Source organism: Neomonachus schauinslandi, chromosome 7, assembly GCF_002201575.2.
Source record: "Neomonachus schauinslandi chromosome 7, ASM220157v2, whole genome shotgun sequence".
Taxonomy (NCBI): Eukaryota; Metazoa; Chordata; class Mammalia; order Carnivora; family Phocidae; genus Neomonachus; species Neomonachus schauinslandi.
In genome coordinates, this window is record NC_058409.1 from 57623002 (window position 1) to 57641000 (window position 17999).

At 38.8% G+C, this 17999-nt stretch overlaps 1 protein-coding gene and 1 pseudogene across 1 annotated transcript in view; both read left to right on the forward strand.

Annotated features, from left to right (window-relative positions):
- The window catches only part of CMYA5 (cardiomyopathy associated 5), an 88559-nt gene that overhangs the window by 26150 nt on the left and 44410 nt on the right, over positions 1-17999 (forward strand). The window contains exon 2 of the mRNA XM_021699832.2: positions 7629-17841. Within this exon, the coding sequence (XP_021555507.2) occupies positions 7629-17841 (10213 nt within the window). The remainder of the gene's footprint in view (positions 1-7628; positions 17842-17999) is intronic.
- Positions 685-804, forward strand: LOC123325358 (annotated as a pseudogene).

The window sequence follows — 17999 nt, forward strand, 5'->3', positions numbered from 1 at the left end:
TCTATCTATCTATCTATCTATCTATCTATCTATCTATCTATCTATCTGTCTTTAAGTAGGCTCCATGCCCAGTGTGAAGCCCAGTGCGGGGCTTGAACTCATGACCCTGAAATCAAGACTTGAGCTAAGATCAAGAGTTGGATGCTTAACCGACTGAGCCACCTAGGCACCCCCAAACCTTTTAATACTAGTTGTACTTGTTATTGTTATTACATGGTTTAATTAAATATTACTGAAGCTGATGAACTGAGTGCAAAAGTAGAAGAGTTGTTCTGGAAACAAAGGTGAGTGTTTTGGAAAGACTTCAAAAGAGGAGAGCTAATAAAAGAACCACTAAAAGACAGGATTCTTCATAGGTAGTTTATAGCTCATAGGTAGTTTATAGCCTTGTAGAGCAGCTAAGATATATGTAAAAATAACTACTGTAGGATTTTAAATGCCATAGAAGACTACATGAAGATTCCAGAAGTTCAGAGGAGGAAAATTACTTTTGGCTCAGAGAATCATTGACAGGTACATAGAGAAGTTGATATATGAGCTGGTCTCTGAAAAGTGTAAAGTTAGGATGTACAGAGATGATTCATTCCAAGTAAAAAGAAGGATGTAAGCAAAGCCATGTTTGGCTGGAGCACAGGGTTCATGAAGAAGAAGAGTAGAAGATAAAGGTAGAAAGGTAAATGGGTTGTGCTCGCTTCGGCAGCACATATACTAAAATTGGAACAATACAGAGAAGATTAGCATGGCCCCTGTGCAAGGATGATAAATGGGTTTCAAGTAGTAGAAAGCCCGAACTCCCACACTTATGAAATGTCTGGTCATTGTGAAAATAAGATACTTATTCTCCTCATCCACACAGAACTTCATTGGTCTTTAGTATACTTACAAAACGAGGACTTTATGTTAGGGCATGATAAACCTCTATAATAATTTTTTCATTCATGGATTCATGCATTTTTTTTTTCCTTAACTGCCTAATAGCCTATAAGCTCCTCTTAACCTAAGCTATTTTATATTACTTTTTGTTCAGCAATGCATATGATTAAAGCAGAAGCTTAGGACATGGGTATTCACTTAATTTTTGGTGAAAATATTAATTGTAGAATTAGTGATTGTTTTTTAAGAACTCTTGGTTCTTTTTTAAAGGCCCACATAAAATACCAACAATTTGTATTATAAGATTACAAGCTTGCTTGACATTTTATACTTTAAAAACATGTTTTTCAAAGTTTGCAATATATGAAAAATCAAATGTGACTTTATTATACTGTTATAACTGTTGGAACTTAATGCACTTTAACAGATATAGTAAGAAAAAATCCTATCCATTACCTTTTTTCATTTGGTACACTATTAGTGCACTGTGATTGCTTGAGAGTGGAATAAGTCATCATGAAAATCTAAGGCATTGCTCAAAATGATATTCCCATAAGGAATGTCACTTTAACTGTTGGTCAGAAGAAGGGACTGCTCATTCCTAGAATATTAATCTTGAACCCAATAGAAACAAAATATAATAATTATCTTAGCCTTCAGATACAAAGTTTGAGGACCTGTTTCACTTCTTTAGAAGCATAGTTCTATTTTCTTTAAGTAAAAATGAGAGTACCAATTAAAATAAAGATGATTATGAGATAAGGGAAATCATTATTTTGGTAGCTCTACTTTGAGGGCTAGCCATTTTCCTCTTTAAAAATCTCAATTTGGATATATGTGTATTCCCTTTCTTTGGTTTTCTCCCTTGTAAAATGAAAAATATTATAAAGTCACAAGGCTCTTTCCATCCATGACCAATAATTTAATTTTCAGTAAGTTACTAGTCTCTGTTTCAACTAAAATGAAATGGAAATAAACAGGGGTATCTAAGGAGGCTGGTCGCTGCTAAATTGCAAACACAAGAATTTTTTTGATCTGGTCATATTCCAGGACCTTATGCTTCATTTTGGAACAAAGAAGTTAGATTTTTCCAGCACATTTAATAAAATTCATCTCTTGAGAACTGATTTATGCTAATACAACTCACACACACAAAATAAATTTAGAAAATATGTCAGCTCAACAGTGGGATATAAAAATATTATCAGCAAGCTACCAAAACACCATTCAGGGGTTATCATATCCCCTCCTCACTATACAAAGGGGTATGTATGTTACACAATGAAAATATAAATTAGGGTTTACTGGGGGAAATTCAGAAATGGAGAAGTAGCAGAGCACATGAATCCTTCAAGCTCTCATCCCACAAAGAGTCTTACTTATTCAGGGCATAGCTGGATTGCTATAGAAAGAGTAGGGCTCCTGGAGGAGGGTGATGCTTATATAATGCTGAACTTATTTATAGGGAGAAGGGGACATGGAAATAAAAGACAAGATTGAGAACTTTGTCAGAGGATTGGAAACAAAAGAATGGAAATAATAGTACTGAAAAATACAATAACAATGACACATTTGATGGTTGTAGTAGTAGTTTAGACACACCTGAAGAGAGAATAAATGTGCTGAATGATAGATTGAAAGAAACATGCAAATGAAGCACAGATAAGGCACAGTGAGAAATTTTAATTTATGAAAAATTGGAATCTCAGACAAAGAGAAAAGGGACAAGGGATAGAAGCAATATTTGAACATAATATGGCTGAGAATTTTTCAAAGATGATGAAAGACATCAATATCCAGATTTAAGAAGCCATACAAACTCCAAGCAGGATAAGATTCCTAAGCACATCATAGTAAAACTTCTGAAAACTAAAGACAACAAGATTCTAAAAATAGCTGGGTGGTGGGGAGAAATAATCCAGAATACCTTCAGAAAACAACATTACACTAAGAGTTGATTTATCAATGAGACAAGGGAAGATAGAAGACAGTGGAATGATACTTTTTAAAGTGTTGAGAGAAAATATCTGCCAATCTAGAATTTTATACCCTGAAAAGATATTCTTCAAGAATGGAAATGTAAAAGACTTAAAAAAAAAAAGAGTAGAGAGATTTTATCACCACCAGATTCACACTAAAGGAAATACTAAATGGAATTCTTCAGGGAGGAGGAAAGTGATTCCAGATGGAATGTTGGAGATGCGGGAAAGAATGAAACACAATAAAAAGATTCAGTATCTAGGTAAGTCTAAATGAATATTGACATTTTAAAATAGTAATAAAGTTATATCCATGGGATTTAAAAATATTTATAGAATTAAAATATAATTACAGTAGCATGTAAATTGAAATTAAAGTGGTTTAGGGTCTTTGTGTTGTCTTGGAAAAATAAAAATTCCAATTTGTGTTAGACATTAATTAATCAAGGATGCATGTTGTAATCTTTAGGATAATCACTAAAAGAATAGTAAAATGTAACTGCCAACCTGATAGGGAAAATGGAATAATAATAAATATTCAATCAGAAATAAGGCAAGAAAGAAGAGAAAAAGGAACATAGAATAGGTAGTACAGATAGAAAGCAAAGATAGAAGACTTAACCCAAATATATGATAATTATATTGGTAATTATATTAAGTTTAAATGAACTAAGTGCTCCACTTAAATTATCAGAGTTGATTTAAAAAATCTTTGAGTTACTTATAAGAGACACATCTAAAATATAAGGATAAGGATACAGAAAGGCTAAAAGTAAAAATGCAAAGCGATAAGAGCATGCAAACATTAATCAAAACCAAACTGGTATAATTTAATTAATATCAAAGTACAACTTTATTAGTATCAAAGAATACATAGGCAAAAATCATTATTCAGAGATAAAAGGGACATTTCATAATGATTAAAAGTTAATATTTCTGGGATGCCTGGGTGGCTCAGTCGTTAAGCGTCTGTCTTCGGCTCAGGTCATGATCCCAGGGTCCTGGGATCGAGCCCTGCATCAGGCTCCCTGCTCCACAGGAAGCCTGCTTCTTCCTCTCCCACTCCCCCTGCTTGTGTTCACACTCTCTCTGTGTCTCTCTCCATCAAATAAATAAATAAAATCTTAAAAAAAAAAAAGTATAATACATCACAACCACTTGAGGTTGTTTTAGGAATTCAAGGTTGGTTTGACATCTGGAAATCAATCACTGTAATTCACATTAACAGAATAGAGGATATGGTCATCACCATAGTTGTATAAAAAATGTTTAATAAAATTTAACATTCATTCATTCATTCATTATTTTAAAAACTCTCTCAGCAAATAGGAATAGAAGGAAACTTCCTTAATCAGGTAAAGGTTATCCTCAAAAGGATGGAGGAGTGTTTGGCACTCAGCTCTGGTATCAATCTATTTTCTCCTGATCTAACTCAGACCACTAAACCTTTTCCTTGCCCATTTCTGAAAGGGGACAGAAAGTGAGCTACATACACAGGTCATCAAGATGTGTCTATCTTCTACATGGGAAGCCAAGTAATAATGAGAAGTTTGCTCTGTGAGAATCAGAGGAGAATGAATGAGATGATGTTCATAGCCAATATCCATTAACTATGAGATGCTGATGTATACATCTTTGCATAGATGGGAACACTTGTGTTCTTGAATAAGAAATATATTTCTGAACTCTATGCAGACCATTTCTCTTCTATTAAGGGAAATTATTTTTTTAGACTGAGTGTAATGTGAATCCTTGGGCTGTGGTTTTACACATGCTAATATAGTCATTCTCTGATTCCTGTTGGCTCTGTCATTCTTCTATTCCTTTGCTTCTCTCCAAAAATCCAGACATCCCAAAATACTTTAGGTTTTTCAGTGAGCCAGGCTGATTTATTCATATGTACATTTTGCATATTCTGTGACATTTTCCTGGAATAACCTCTCCATCCTCACACCACCTCCACGCCTCATCCATTTGGCAAACTCCTATTTATTCTTCAAAATCCAACTCAAGTATCTTTCCTCTGTGAAGTCTTCTCTTCTTTACATTGTCACTGTATCTTGCTTGTCTTCTAGAATAGTACTAATCTTGTTAAAATGTTTAGTTCTGTCTCCCTATTAGATTTTTAATTTCTTGAGAGAAGGTTCTGTGTCTTTATATTTGTATTCCTAGTATTTAAGCCCAATAAAAGTTCATTAAATGAAGGAATGAATGAGTGAATGAATAAACAAACAATTGAATGAATCCACCGCAGTAGGGCTCTTTCTTCTTATGATCACCATTTGGGTATTCTGCTAAGCACTCATGAACTCATTCTAGCTAGTAATGAAAACTTCTCTGGTTGAGTACATTAAATTTACAATCAATAATTAACTCTAAATTGAATTTATAATTGCTTTTATCATACTACTACAATCATGGATATTCAAAATGCTGATTTCCCAAATGCATGTCATAACCTTACTTTTTAATTTCATCCTGCTTCTCTTAAATGAACAAAAAGAAGAAGGGGTAGAAGGAATTGAAAATTCTGAGGAATAACTTTAATTAATTATGTAAATAGCTTGAAAAAAGCATTGTAAAATAAGATTCAATCCAGAACCAAGATAGAGTATTAATTCCTAAGTAAGTTCCGTGGTTTAATACCAAAGCAAATAAGTGAGAGCAGAGTTGCCAAGGAAATGGAGAAACTAGTTCTTCCCATTGCTTTCCAGCCCTTTGCACTCATGGCATGTATAGGAAGTGAAGTTACTTATAGTGCCCTGGGATAAATGGATGAGGCTGCTTGCTGTTGAAGACCAGCTGGGCAGGGGTTCTGGCTGCCCTAGGCTCTCCCTGGCTGTGGTGAGAGTTAAGGAAGTCAGGATCTCAGTGGTCCATAAGCTCTTTGCAGCAGACTGTTGGGGAAACTCTGAGGTTTAAGAAAGGGGAGTAGACTGTAACTACAAGGATTTATGGTCTTGGCGCTCAGCCTGGTCTAACTAGGAAGTGTTTGAAGTAAGCAAGAAAGGCGTATACTACTTAAATTTCATAGTTAGGATTGTTTAGGCCAGTGCTTTTCAACTCTGCTTTAGATTGGAGTCACTTAGAAGCTTTTAAAACATAAAAATACAGCAAAGCTGAGATCCTACCCTGGTATAGTTAAATCAGAGTCTCTGTGGGGAGGGGTATGGGATAGCATCAGTATTTTTAAAAAGTTTCCTACTGGTGATTCTAAAATATGTCCAGAGTTAAGAACCACTGGCATAAGCAGTGATTGATGATTAAAAATTATTAGTCAGGGACCTAAATTCTGCATATGTTTTCAAAAAGATAATAATTAATATATACGTATTTATATATTAATACTTAAAAATACTTAATTTAATACTTATACTTCATGGGTTTTTAGCATAGGAAGCTTTTTGTTTTTGTTTTTATTGTTGTAGAATGGTATACGCCAGTCAGTAGTTTGTGTTTATTGCAAACTGTAGCCATATTCTTAGAAGGATATAGCCATTGGAGTTTTAATCTTCAACTTAATGCTTATGAAGTAATGGCAAACATGATTGCTGAATTGATCAGGAAGAGTAACACTGGAGGTTTTTAAACTAAGCCTTGAAGAGGAGCTAGAATTTAGATATGCAGAAGAGGTGGAGTGAAATGGGGGATAAGAATTGTAAATGCAGGAACAGAATGAACACCCGGGAGGAAGAGGTACAAGAAAATTTCAGAGAAGAGTACTACAGAGTCTGACCAGGGCTCAGTGGCAATGGAAAGGGCGGCCAAAGCCAGCTGTCTCTTGAGGGCCTATGAGAGCAGTCCAAGGAGACCACCTTTTCACCTGTAGCAGTTGAAAATGGCCATGCCCAGGCTCCCTTGGTCTCTAATCCAATGATGTGTGGAAGCTTGATTACAGATAATGTTTACTGAACATTAGCTATATGCCAGGCACTTTTCCTGAGCACTTCATGTGTGTTAACTAATTTAATCCTCACAGCAACCCAGAGAGCTAGGTTCCATTTGATCCCTGGCTTACAAATGAGGAAATGTGTAGCCTGTAGGCTGTTTTGGGGATGTCTCTATATTTTCTCTGTATGGCTCTGATCCAGAGTCCACATGATATATTTACTGGGCAGTGAATTATACAGTTAAAACAGAAATGTACAAGGTAGGCATAGGGTGAAGGTGTGTACTCGGAAATAAGGTCAACTAGGGATCAGAAAGTTAAGTATTTTGAACTCTTTTCCCCACAGATATGAGGAATTTACTGATATTTTTTGAGCAAGGAATGGGATGATGGAAAATTTTAGTACAGTAGGTCTGGAAAGAGGAGTAGGGTAGTTAAGGATAGGGGAGGGTGGGAGGTAAACATTAGGAAGCTAATGAAATAAACTAGAGATGACGTGATAAAAAGCTAGGTCAGGGTGATGGTAGTAGTAATGGAGAGGGCACAGATGCCAAGTGCCCATTATGAAGGTCCTGGTGACCACAGAGCGAGCCTGGATGAGCCATGGGAGGTCAGGGGGAACAATCCCAATGAAGGGTAGGTGGTGAACTGAATCATTCCAACCTGGGATGTGTTATTATATTTCATATCCTGACTTCACGTTTTAAATTTTATTTTGCATTCTTACCTATTTTTGATATGGATGGCAATATTTATCTGTATACATTAATTTCACATTAACCCATTACCTAGTGAAAATAGGATATTGACATTACTATCTGTAATTAATATAGTGTTATTTTTATAATAATATGTACTATTATTAATAATATTATTACTTACTTTAGATTATCAGACCAGGATGAAGAGGGCAAGACCAAGCAGAAGTGTATCATATCTGACCCCTCCTTTTCCATGGTGACAGTTCAACGGGAAAATAGTGGAATAACCTGGGAGACCAATTCAAGCAGGTCTTCCACTCCTTGGGCCTCAGAAGAGAGTCAGACTTCTGGTGTGTGTAGTCTGGAAGGGTCAACTGTGAATTCTCCTCCAGGGAATGTTTCCTTTATTGTGGATGGAGTTAAAAAGGTTCGGAAAAGAACGCCCAAGTCAAAGCGTGGCTCACCATCACTGCGTCGGAAAGGCAACAAAAAGAGAAATTCTCTTGAATCTCAAGATGTTCCAGCAAACACAAAAGATAACCCTTTAATTTCAGAAAGCCAGGTATTAAGCACCCAGAAAGAGAAGCCATCTACTGGCATTTATGATAAAACGAGAAAAAAGACCACCTCAAATACACCTCCTATTACCGGGGCAATATACAAAGAACACAAGCCCTTAGTGTTAAGGCCAGTCTACATAGGAACAGTACAGTATAAAATTAAGATGTTTAATTCAGTTAAAGAAGAATTAATTCCTCTACAATTTTATGGAACATTGCCAAAGGGTTATGTAATTAAAGAAATACATTATAGGAAGGGGAAAGATGCATCCATTAGTCTAGAGCCAGATATGAGCAATCGTGATTCTAATATAGTTTCTCAAACAAGCAAATTAGTAGGCCAAAACATAGAAGATGATAAGGTAAAAGAGTTTGCTTCACCCTGGAAAGCTGCATCCTCTAAAGGATCAGAGTCCTTGACTTCCTCATTCAGTTGTGAAGATGAAAAGAAAATTTACGTTGATTCTCCACTAAAGGCCGCATCTGCCACCAAGCACACAGTTTCCTCTTATGCAAGTAATGACACAGCAGAACAAGAAATACAGCTCATCCCTCCACAGTTAGTGCCACGACAGCCAGGTGATGAAGCAAAACTCCATGAAATGGAGCCTTCCCCTCTTACACCTGATACATCTACAACTGGGTTCCTGGAAACAGCGAAAGAAGAATTTGAGCCTGATTCACAAGAAATGGTAACTTCAGTCTTACCACCATTAGTGGATGAGGTAAAGAAGGAAGATATGTATTCTGTTGACCATTCCATTTCATTGGAGGCAGAAAAGGATTCTCTGGAAACAGGTGCACCAGGTCTGGCAGCATCCATCGAGGAAGATTTTGGCCCAGAGACAACAGAGCTGGACCTGACTTCACCAGAAAGGGCAGAACCAGTCTCTAAACAACAACCCCCCCCTCCTTATCGTGATGTCAAAGGAATGGAGGAAGAAAACGTGCCTGAGCCATCCATTTCTCTTTCTGAACCTCTAGTGTTAGAGGAACCAAAGAAAGAGGAAGTTGAAACTTCTCTACCGATAGCTGCTACCCCTGAACCTGAAGATTCTAATTTAGTGGAAGAAGAGATCATAGAACTTGAATACCCAGAGAGTCCATCTATTTCCAAGAAGCCCTTCTCACCATATTTGGCCACTGAAGTGGAGCAGAAAGAAGAGGAGATCCTTTTACCATCACTGAAAACATCCACACCTGAACATGTTGCTTCATCTGAGGAAGAAAGAGAGGAAAATGAGTCTGTTTCTACTGATTCTGCTTTTGTATCAGAGTATTCAGTCCCACAGGATTTGCACCATGAACTAGAGAAGCAAGAAGTTGAGCCAGTTTCTCCATCCACTGTACAAGGTATATCTGAACATGCAATCTTTTCAGAAGAGGAGAATGAGGAATTTGAGCCTTTGGCCTCTGCATCTGAGTGCTCTCTGTCACCATCTACAACTGAGCAGACTTCTGAATGCCAGTCCCCTCAGTTTTCAGCAGCTTTCTCAGAACACGTGGTCCTGTCCGGAGAAGAAGCTTCAGAAAGTGGATGTTACACACCAGATTCCACATCTGCTTCTGAATATTCAACTCTATCCCAGGCAACAAAAGGGTCACCGATGAAAACAATTGACCTAAAGTCCCCATTAAAATCAAAAGATGTTTCTGAGCACACGATTTTGTCAGAAGAAAAGAAGGAAGACACTGGATTGTGTTCCCCAAATGTGGCCTCTGTCTCTGAATGCTCTCTCTCACCATCCACAGCTGAGCAGACTTCTGAATGCCAGGCCCCACTGTTTTCAACTGCTACATTGGAACAGGCAGTCATGTCAGAAGAAGAGAACCTAGGAAGTGAGGATTTCACAGCAGATTCAACATTGACTTCCCAAAATGCAGTTCCACCAAATGCAACACAGGAATCCCCAAAGGAAATAATTGATGATGTGTCCCCATTAAAATCGAAAGGTGTTTCTGAGCACACGATTTTGTCAGAAGAAAAGAGGGAAGACACTGAATTGTGTTCCCCAAATGTGGCCTCTGTCTCTGAACGCTCTCTCCAACCATCCGCAGCTGAGCAGACTTCTGAATGCCAGGCCCCGTCATTTGTAGCTACCCCATCTGAGCATATTGTCCTATCAGAAGAGACAGTAGAAATTGAGTGGTACACACCCGCCTCCACCTCGACTTCTGAATTTTCAGTACCACCATACGCAACACCAGAATCACAGGAGGAAGAAATTGTCCACAGATCCCCTTTAAACCTAAAAGGTGCCTCCTCACCCACGAATTTCTCAGAAGAAGAGCAAGACATTGGACTTTTTTCTCCAGACTCAGCATTTGTGTCAGAATTCTCATTTTCACCCTATGCAACTCAGGAAACGGAGAAAAGAGAATTTGAATGTGATTCTCCAATATGTTTAACATCACCATCTGAGCACACTATTTTGTCAGATGAAGACACTGAGGAAGTTGAACTTTTTTCTCCAGACTCAGCATCACAAGTTTCAATCCCACCATATAGAATCCCAGAAACAAAGAAAAATGAATTTGAGCATGATTCACTGGTAACTGCAATATCTGCTTCTGGATATTCTGGCTCTTCAGAAGCAGATGAGGAAGACACTGTGCCAACAGCTGCCACACCCATACCTGAGCACCTTGGTTCATCTCAGAAGCAACAAGCCAAACCTTCCCCTTCAATGTCTGCACCCAAAGACTTGAGTCTGCCATCTTCAACAAATAAAAGAGAGATCACAAAAGTTGAGCCAGATGCTCAAACAACCTCAGTGTCTGTATCTGAATATCTCATTTTGGCACAGCAGCATATAACTCAAGCATTTCCAGAACCCGAGTCTGAGGACTTGATTTCACCATATTCAACCAATGAAACAGAGAAGGGAGAAATTCAGACTAGTTCACCAGTAGCTGCAACACCTGTTTCTTTACCTGCACAATCATTTACAGTAAGGGAAGACACCAAACCAGTTTTGCATTCATCTCAATATTCAGTTTCACCTGATTCAGTCCATGCACTTCGGAAAGAACAAGAAGCCAAAGCATCACTCACTCCAAAAGCTGCAAATGAACAGATGGCTTTGTTAAAAGTTAAAAGTAAGGAAGAAATTGTGCCTGATTCTCAAGAAGCTACAGCACATGTATCCCGGGATCAAGAAATGGAGCTTCAGCCTCCAAATGTTCTAGGGTCTGGGATGAAATATTCAGTCCTGCCTGACTTGGTAGATGAGCCAAAGAAGGATGTGAAACCCAATTTAGCTCCCACTGTGACATCTGAACTAGAACAGAGAATGTTGTCAGAGAATGAGCCTGAGGTAATAAAACCATATTCACCTCTAAAGGACACGTCTTTATCTGGACCTGAGATTTTATCTGCAGTAAAAATGCAAGTGAAACACGACTCTAAAACAGCTGATACATCTAGAGTGTTGCATTCAGCTCCACCAGGAGTGCAAGAGGAAGCTGAACATGGACCACCTGCACCAGAATTTTTGGAAGAAATAAAGAAAGAAATTGAACCCAGTTGTTCAATAACCACATCTGTAACTAAGCATGATTCAAGCTTACCCAAGTTAGGAAAAGAAGAAACCCCAACAGATTTATCTTTTACCACCCCTATAGAACATCCAGTCTTAACAAAAATAGAAAAGAGTGAATTAGGAAGTGGTTTGCCACCACTGGTGACATCTATAGATGAGCATTCACTTCTTAAAGAAGAAAAGGTAGCAAGGAAAATGAGTTCTTCTCCCACTGTAACTGCTGCATCTGAACATCCAGCTTGGTCAGAAGCAGAGAAAGAAATTAAATTTGATTCACCTGCAAGAATATCCTCTCTATCAGATCATTCTTTGTCCAAGGTAGAAACTGAAGAATTTAAACCTGGGTTGCCAATAACCAAAGCATCATCTTCTCAGCTTTCAGATGTATCTAAGGAAGAGAGGGTGGAAAATGAACAAGGTCTTTCATTTTCTACAGTCCTTGACTCTGAACAACTGGTTTTATCACAGAAAAAGAATTCTGTGTCTGCCTCAGAGGTGTCAGGGCCTGAACGTGTGCTTTTGCTCAACCAAGGTGGTGAGGTGAAGAAAAAAGAAACTGAACTTGCTTCTTCACAAGACATGTCACCCACACCCAAACATATAGTTCTGAAAGACAAAAATGAGGAAATGGAAAGTTCTTCTCCTGAGTTGGAAAATTTAGTGTCAGCAGACTTAACTTTGACCCCCAGAGATAATAAGAACAAACAGACAGTGGAGCCATCTTCTACAGCTCAGGGAGATTTCCTGTCAGAAAGACAAGATCTTGCTCTGGCGGAGCTTTCTTTGGAACTTGAAAAGAAAGACAAGCCACACCAAGTATCAGAATTACCAAGCCCTGAGTCAGAATTCACTTATAGTTTAGGTGGGCAAGATGGATCCGTAGATACAAAACAAATAAAATCTCCCATAACCGAAACAGAGGATTCTGTCTTAGAAAAGGGCCTTGCCGAGCTTAGGAGCAGAAGAGAAGGAAAAGAAGAAAACAGGGAACATCATGTGTCAACTACAGTTGACCCTGAAATTTCAGAGGTTTCATCATGCCTAAGGAAGGAACCTCAGATTCAAGAAATTAAATCTTTCTCCCCCAAGGTAGTCAGCTTAGGGTCAAAAGAAGCATTGACCCCTCTAGTTGAAGGAGACAGCCCCAAAGAACCTCAACCACATACCTTTTCTTTAAAAGGATTATCAGAGAAGTTGAACCATTCAGCTGACATTAAAACGGGAGAAAAACAAGAAATAAGCCCATTACTGTCAACAGGAAATTTGAAGACACAAGTGATAGGATATATTGAAACAAAACTAAATGAAGAAACAGACCAACCAAATTCATTCTGTGTGCCCCAGAGTGTAACAGAACCATCAAAGATTGTTTCTTCTGACCTTGTGGAACAAGAGAAACCTAGAAAAGCACTTCATTCAGATCAAGGTGTTAAATTACCTGATGTAAGCATGTCTTTTGCAGATAAACAAGATCTAGGTGTTAAACAATTTTTATTTATGAAAGAGAATTTGCCTTTGGAAGAATCAAAATCATTTATCACAATTGAGCCTGCAGATGTTAAAGAAACACAAATGCAAGAGGCCCTTTTTGTTCCAAAGGATGAAAGCTGGATGCTGGAAAAGCCAGAAGGGGATCTGGCAAGTCAACATGAAGAAAGAATACCGGGATCTGTGGAGCTGGGTTCCTCTGGCAGTAATGATTTGATGACAGGGCAGCTCAAGGCTGCTCTGCTGGATAAAGACCATACATTTGAAACCAGAAAGCAGCCTCTGCCACATTCTGCTGAAGAATCTCCTTTATCATTACGAGAGCCAGTATCTACTCTCAATACCTCCAGTGGTGACATAGAGACCTTATCAACTAAAACTTACTCTTCTGAAGAAATAGAGCTGGCTCCCAAACCAAAATCTTTCACTCCAACTGGAAATGTAGAGAGAAATGAAGCAGAGGGGAAGCAGATCTTCTCTTTTGTGGGGAATGAAAGTTTGATACTGGAGAAAACAAACACAGAATTTTCCAGGCCTTGCAAAGAAGGCAGCCAGGAAGAAATCAAACTACCTTCTGAAAGAATCCACCAAAAACCAGTGTCTGACCCATCAAGGGAACAGATCAAATCAGAAATTATTCCCTCTCCCACCAAAGCAGCCCATTTCCTGGCAGAAGATTCAGAACCTGCCTTGGGCAATGAAAAAGAAGCACACAGGAGTATATCTCCTTTAGCTGGAGAGAAGTCATTAGAAGAAGCAAAAATGATTCAGTCAAAGGTCATGGATGATGTTAATGAGAGAGGGAAGCCAGCATCTGAAGTGAAAATACCCACACCAATAAAACCCCTCTCCTCAAGGCAAGAAAATGAAGAATCCCAACCTGCAGAGCCACCTGAGGTGACACAAAAGTTGCCTAAGAAGCCAGAGGCAGTTGAGCGAGGCCTTTCTGAGGAGAAGGGGAAGAAAGGAATTTTATCTTTCACATCATGGATGTCCAGTTTGTTTTTTGGCTCAAGCACTCCAGATAAGAAAGTTGCTGAAAAAGATTTAGAAACTCAGCCAAGTCCATCTGCAGAAAAAGCAGTGCCTTTGACAGAGTCTGAAGGAACAGCTTCAGCTGACTCTAATGCAACCGAGAAACCAGCTGATCGTCTGTTACCAGAGGCAAAACTTAAAATTGCTGAAAAATCCAGAGGCACTTTAGTTAAATCTGGTGAAGGCCAAGACTTTGAAGAAAAACCCACATCTTTATCAAATGTAGCAATTTTACAACAGCCAAAATCCAACTTTGAGGTGTCTAGTGAAGATTATGGGAAAAAAGAAATTCTAGACTATTCAGAGGAAATGGACCTAAACTCGGTAGTTTCTTCTGCGGATGGTGAGGAACATCTTGAAATTCAATCTCATTTTCCCATGGGTGAGAAATCCATTGTGGGAGAAGTGCAAAATGCGGTTCCTCTTCATATCACTGATAGTAAAAGAGCCCAGAAGCCAGAAATTTCTGATCCATCTAAATGGAATATTTCTATTCTTAAGAAAGAGCCAAGAAGTGATCAAAAAGAAAAATCACTCTTTTCATTTGATGCAGTAGATAAGGTGCCACAACAGCCAAAATCAGCTTCATCTAGCTTCACAAGTAAAAATATCACAAAGGAATCGGAGAAGCCAGAGACAATAATTTTGCCAGTAGAAGAATCTAAATGCAGCTTAATTGATCTGGGTGAAGAGAGACCGAAGAAAGAAATGCTAAAACCTACTTCCTTGAAAACTTCTGAAGAGGAAACAAAACTCAGGTCTGTTAGCCCAACTGAGGAGAAAGGTGACTTGGAGACCAGATCATATTCCGTGGCAGAAAACAAGGTGCTGGCAGAAAAGCCAGAAACTATGGCCCCATTAGAACTTCGAGATAATGACATAGGGAGGGCACAAATTGCACATGGATCTAGCCCTATTAAATTGGAAGAATCAAAAGCTGCAACTGTGCTGCAGCAAGTCTCCCAAAATGAAGACCACAAAGAAGGACGCACAATAATGAAGCAGGAGAAAGAAGAAAAACAAAAGCTGTCACAAGTATTTTCAGAAGGAAAGCAGCAGCAGGAAATTCAGCCTTATTCTGTGAATGTAGTCAGGTCTATGCCTGAAGAATCAGGTATCTCCTTAAGTCCTCCTTTGGATGAAACGCAGCCATTTTCATTAGTTAAAACCATATCAGTTACTGAAAAATCAGAAACTATGCTCTTGGAGGGTCACCCAGAAATCAGGGAAACAAGGGCAGTAGGAACTCAACCACATCCAAGAGAAGAAAGTAAAGTTTTGGTAGAGAAAATCAAGACGTTCCTTCCAGAGGATCTTCCTTATCATGATGAAAGAGATAACTACTCTTTACCTAAGGAAGGCAATCTGATATTGGAAAAGTCAAGCAGGGATATGGCAAGTCACAATGAAGAAAAGGGACAGGTCACAGCGGCAGAGCCATTGAAAGATGGTTCAATAGATATCACAAAAGAAAGTATGAAACAAGGATCTCCATCTAAAGAATCTGAAAGGATTTTAGATCATCATTTTGATGAAACAAAGAGCTTAGAAACCCCACCATATTTGTTGTCATCTGCAAAATCACAAACACTTGTTTCAGGAACTTCTCCAGAAATTAATACAGTGAAGAAACAAGAAATGCTGGGGTCAGAATTGACTCCAGATAGGCATACAGTCCATACTATCCAAACTTCTGAAGATCTAACATCTGAAATGTCTAAGCAATCGGTTCTTGCTTCAGAGCAGCATATGGAGGCTGTGGAAGATGCCCACATATCTTCAGCAAGTAGCAACTATGCTCAATTTATAAAGAATGCATCAGCAATCAATGCTGGTAGAAGGGTTCCTGCTAGAGGAAGATCCAAGGAGCCTGAAGACACATATGTGAAAGATGAAGACTTCACAGTGACTAGTAAGCCAGCTGGACTTTCAGAAGATCAAAAGAGTGCCTTCAGTATTATTTCTGAAGGCTGCGAGATATTGAATATTCATGCTTCTGCATTTATTTCTTCAGTTGATCAGGAAGAAAGTGAACAAATGCAAGATAAGCTAGAATATTTGGAAGAGAAGGCTTCATTTAAAATTATATCCCTTCATGACAGTAGTGAGGCCGTTTCTTGCCATAAAACATTAAAGAGTAAGTTAGAAGATTCTGATCAAGTTACATCACTGCAAGACAATAAACAAAAGGAATCTCTTAACATAAAACGGGAGGTAGCCACAGATTCAGAAACTGATGATTTCAACTTTAATCAGCCCACAGCTCCCAGTGAAGAAGATTATTTTGAAAAATATACATTGATTGATTATAACATCTCCCCAGCCCCAGAAAAACAAAAAGCTCCATGGAAATTAAATGTTGAGGGGGAACTCCCAAAGGAAGTTACAGAAGATACTGTCTCTTTCCCAGAAAGTTCAGAGGAAAGTGCCTTGGAATATGACTTGGTGAAGTTAGATGAAAGCTTCTATGGGATGGAGAAGGACTACAGCAAATTATCTCACCCAGAGACCCAGAAGCCTTTGGATATCCAGCCATCAGCTGACAGAGATGCCTCAAAGAGCACAAATAGAGAGGTGGACTTAAAGTCACCGGGGATGCCTTTATTTGGTGCAGAGGAAGGAGTTTTGTCACGGACCCAGATCTTTCCTACCACCACTAAAGCCATTAATCCCGAACTTCTGGAGGAGCCACCTGCATTTGCATTTTTATACAAGGATCTGTATGAAGAAGCAGTTGGAGAGAAAAAGAAGGAAGGGGAGACAGCTTCTGAAGGTGACAGTGTGAATTCTGAGGCATCGTTTCCAAGCAGGAATTCTGACACCGATGATGGAACAGGAATATATTTTGAGAAGTACATACTCAAAGATGACATTCTCCATGACACATCTGTATCTCAAAAGGACCAAGGCCAAGGTCTGGAAGAAAAAGCAGTTGGTAAGGATGATTCATACCAACTGATAGCTGCAGAAGGGGAAATTTGGGGGAGGTTTGGAACTATTTTGGGGGAGAAGAGTCTGGAAGAGGAACAGAAAGCTACTTACAGGGAAGGAGACTCAGTATGCCATGTGGAGACCCTTGACAATGAAGCTATGCAGGGGAAAGCTCCCATCACTGAGGAAGTCACAGTGGTCACCCAGAAGGTAAGCTATGCGGTTCCATTTGAAGACACCCATCATGTCCTGGAGAGAGTGGATGAAACGAGCAGTCAGAGTAATGAAGCAGCAAGTGCAAGTCCAGAAGTCAACCTGAACATCCCAGTACAAGTGTCCTTCCCAGAGGAAGAACTTGCATCTGGCGTAACTTGTGTTCAAGAAACACTGCAAGAAGAACCTAAAATAATGGTCCCACCTGAGCCAAGTGAAGACAGACTCTGCAGTAGCCCTGTTCAGGATGAGTATGAATTTGCTGAATCCCTGAATTATGAAATGGTTGCTCAAGACACTTTATCAGAGGAACTGTATTCAGAATCCACGCCTGAAGATGTGTTATCTCAAGGAAAGGAATCCTTTGAACACGTCAGTGAAAATGAATTTGTGAGTGAGGTAGAACAAAGTATGTCTGCCAAACAGAAGGAGTTGGGCAGAGAGAAGACAGAACAAGAACAATTGTCATCAGAGTCAGCAACTGAGAAGGAACAGAGGGAACCAAAAAAGTCCCAGATCGACACATACTGTTACACTTGCAGAAGCCCAATTTCTGCTGTTGACCAGATGTTTGGCATGCACAAGGACCATGAGGTTGCAACACTTGATACAGCGATAAGTGCTGTAAAGGTAAAAAAGATTTTAAAGCATATAAGTACATAATAATAATACATTTAATTTCTTTTCATATTTCCTCAATTTAAAAAAATGACCAATATTTGATATCTTCATATTTAGGGATAATAGTCTGAAAGAAAGCTAAGAATTCTTCCCTAGGCATTCAGTTA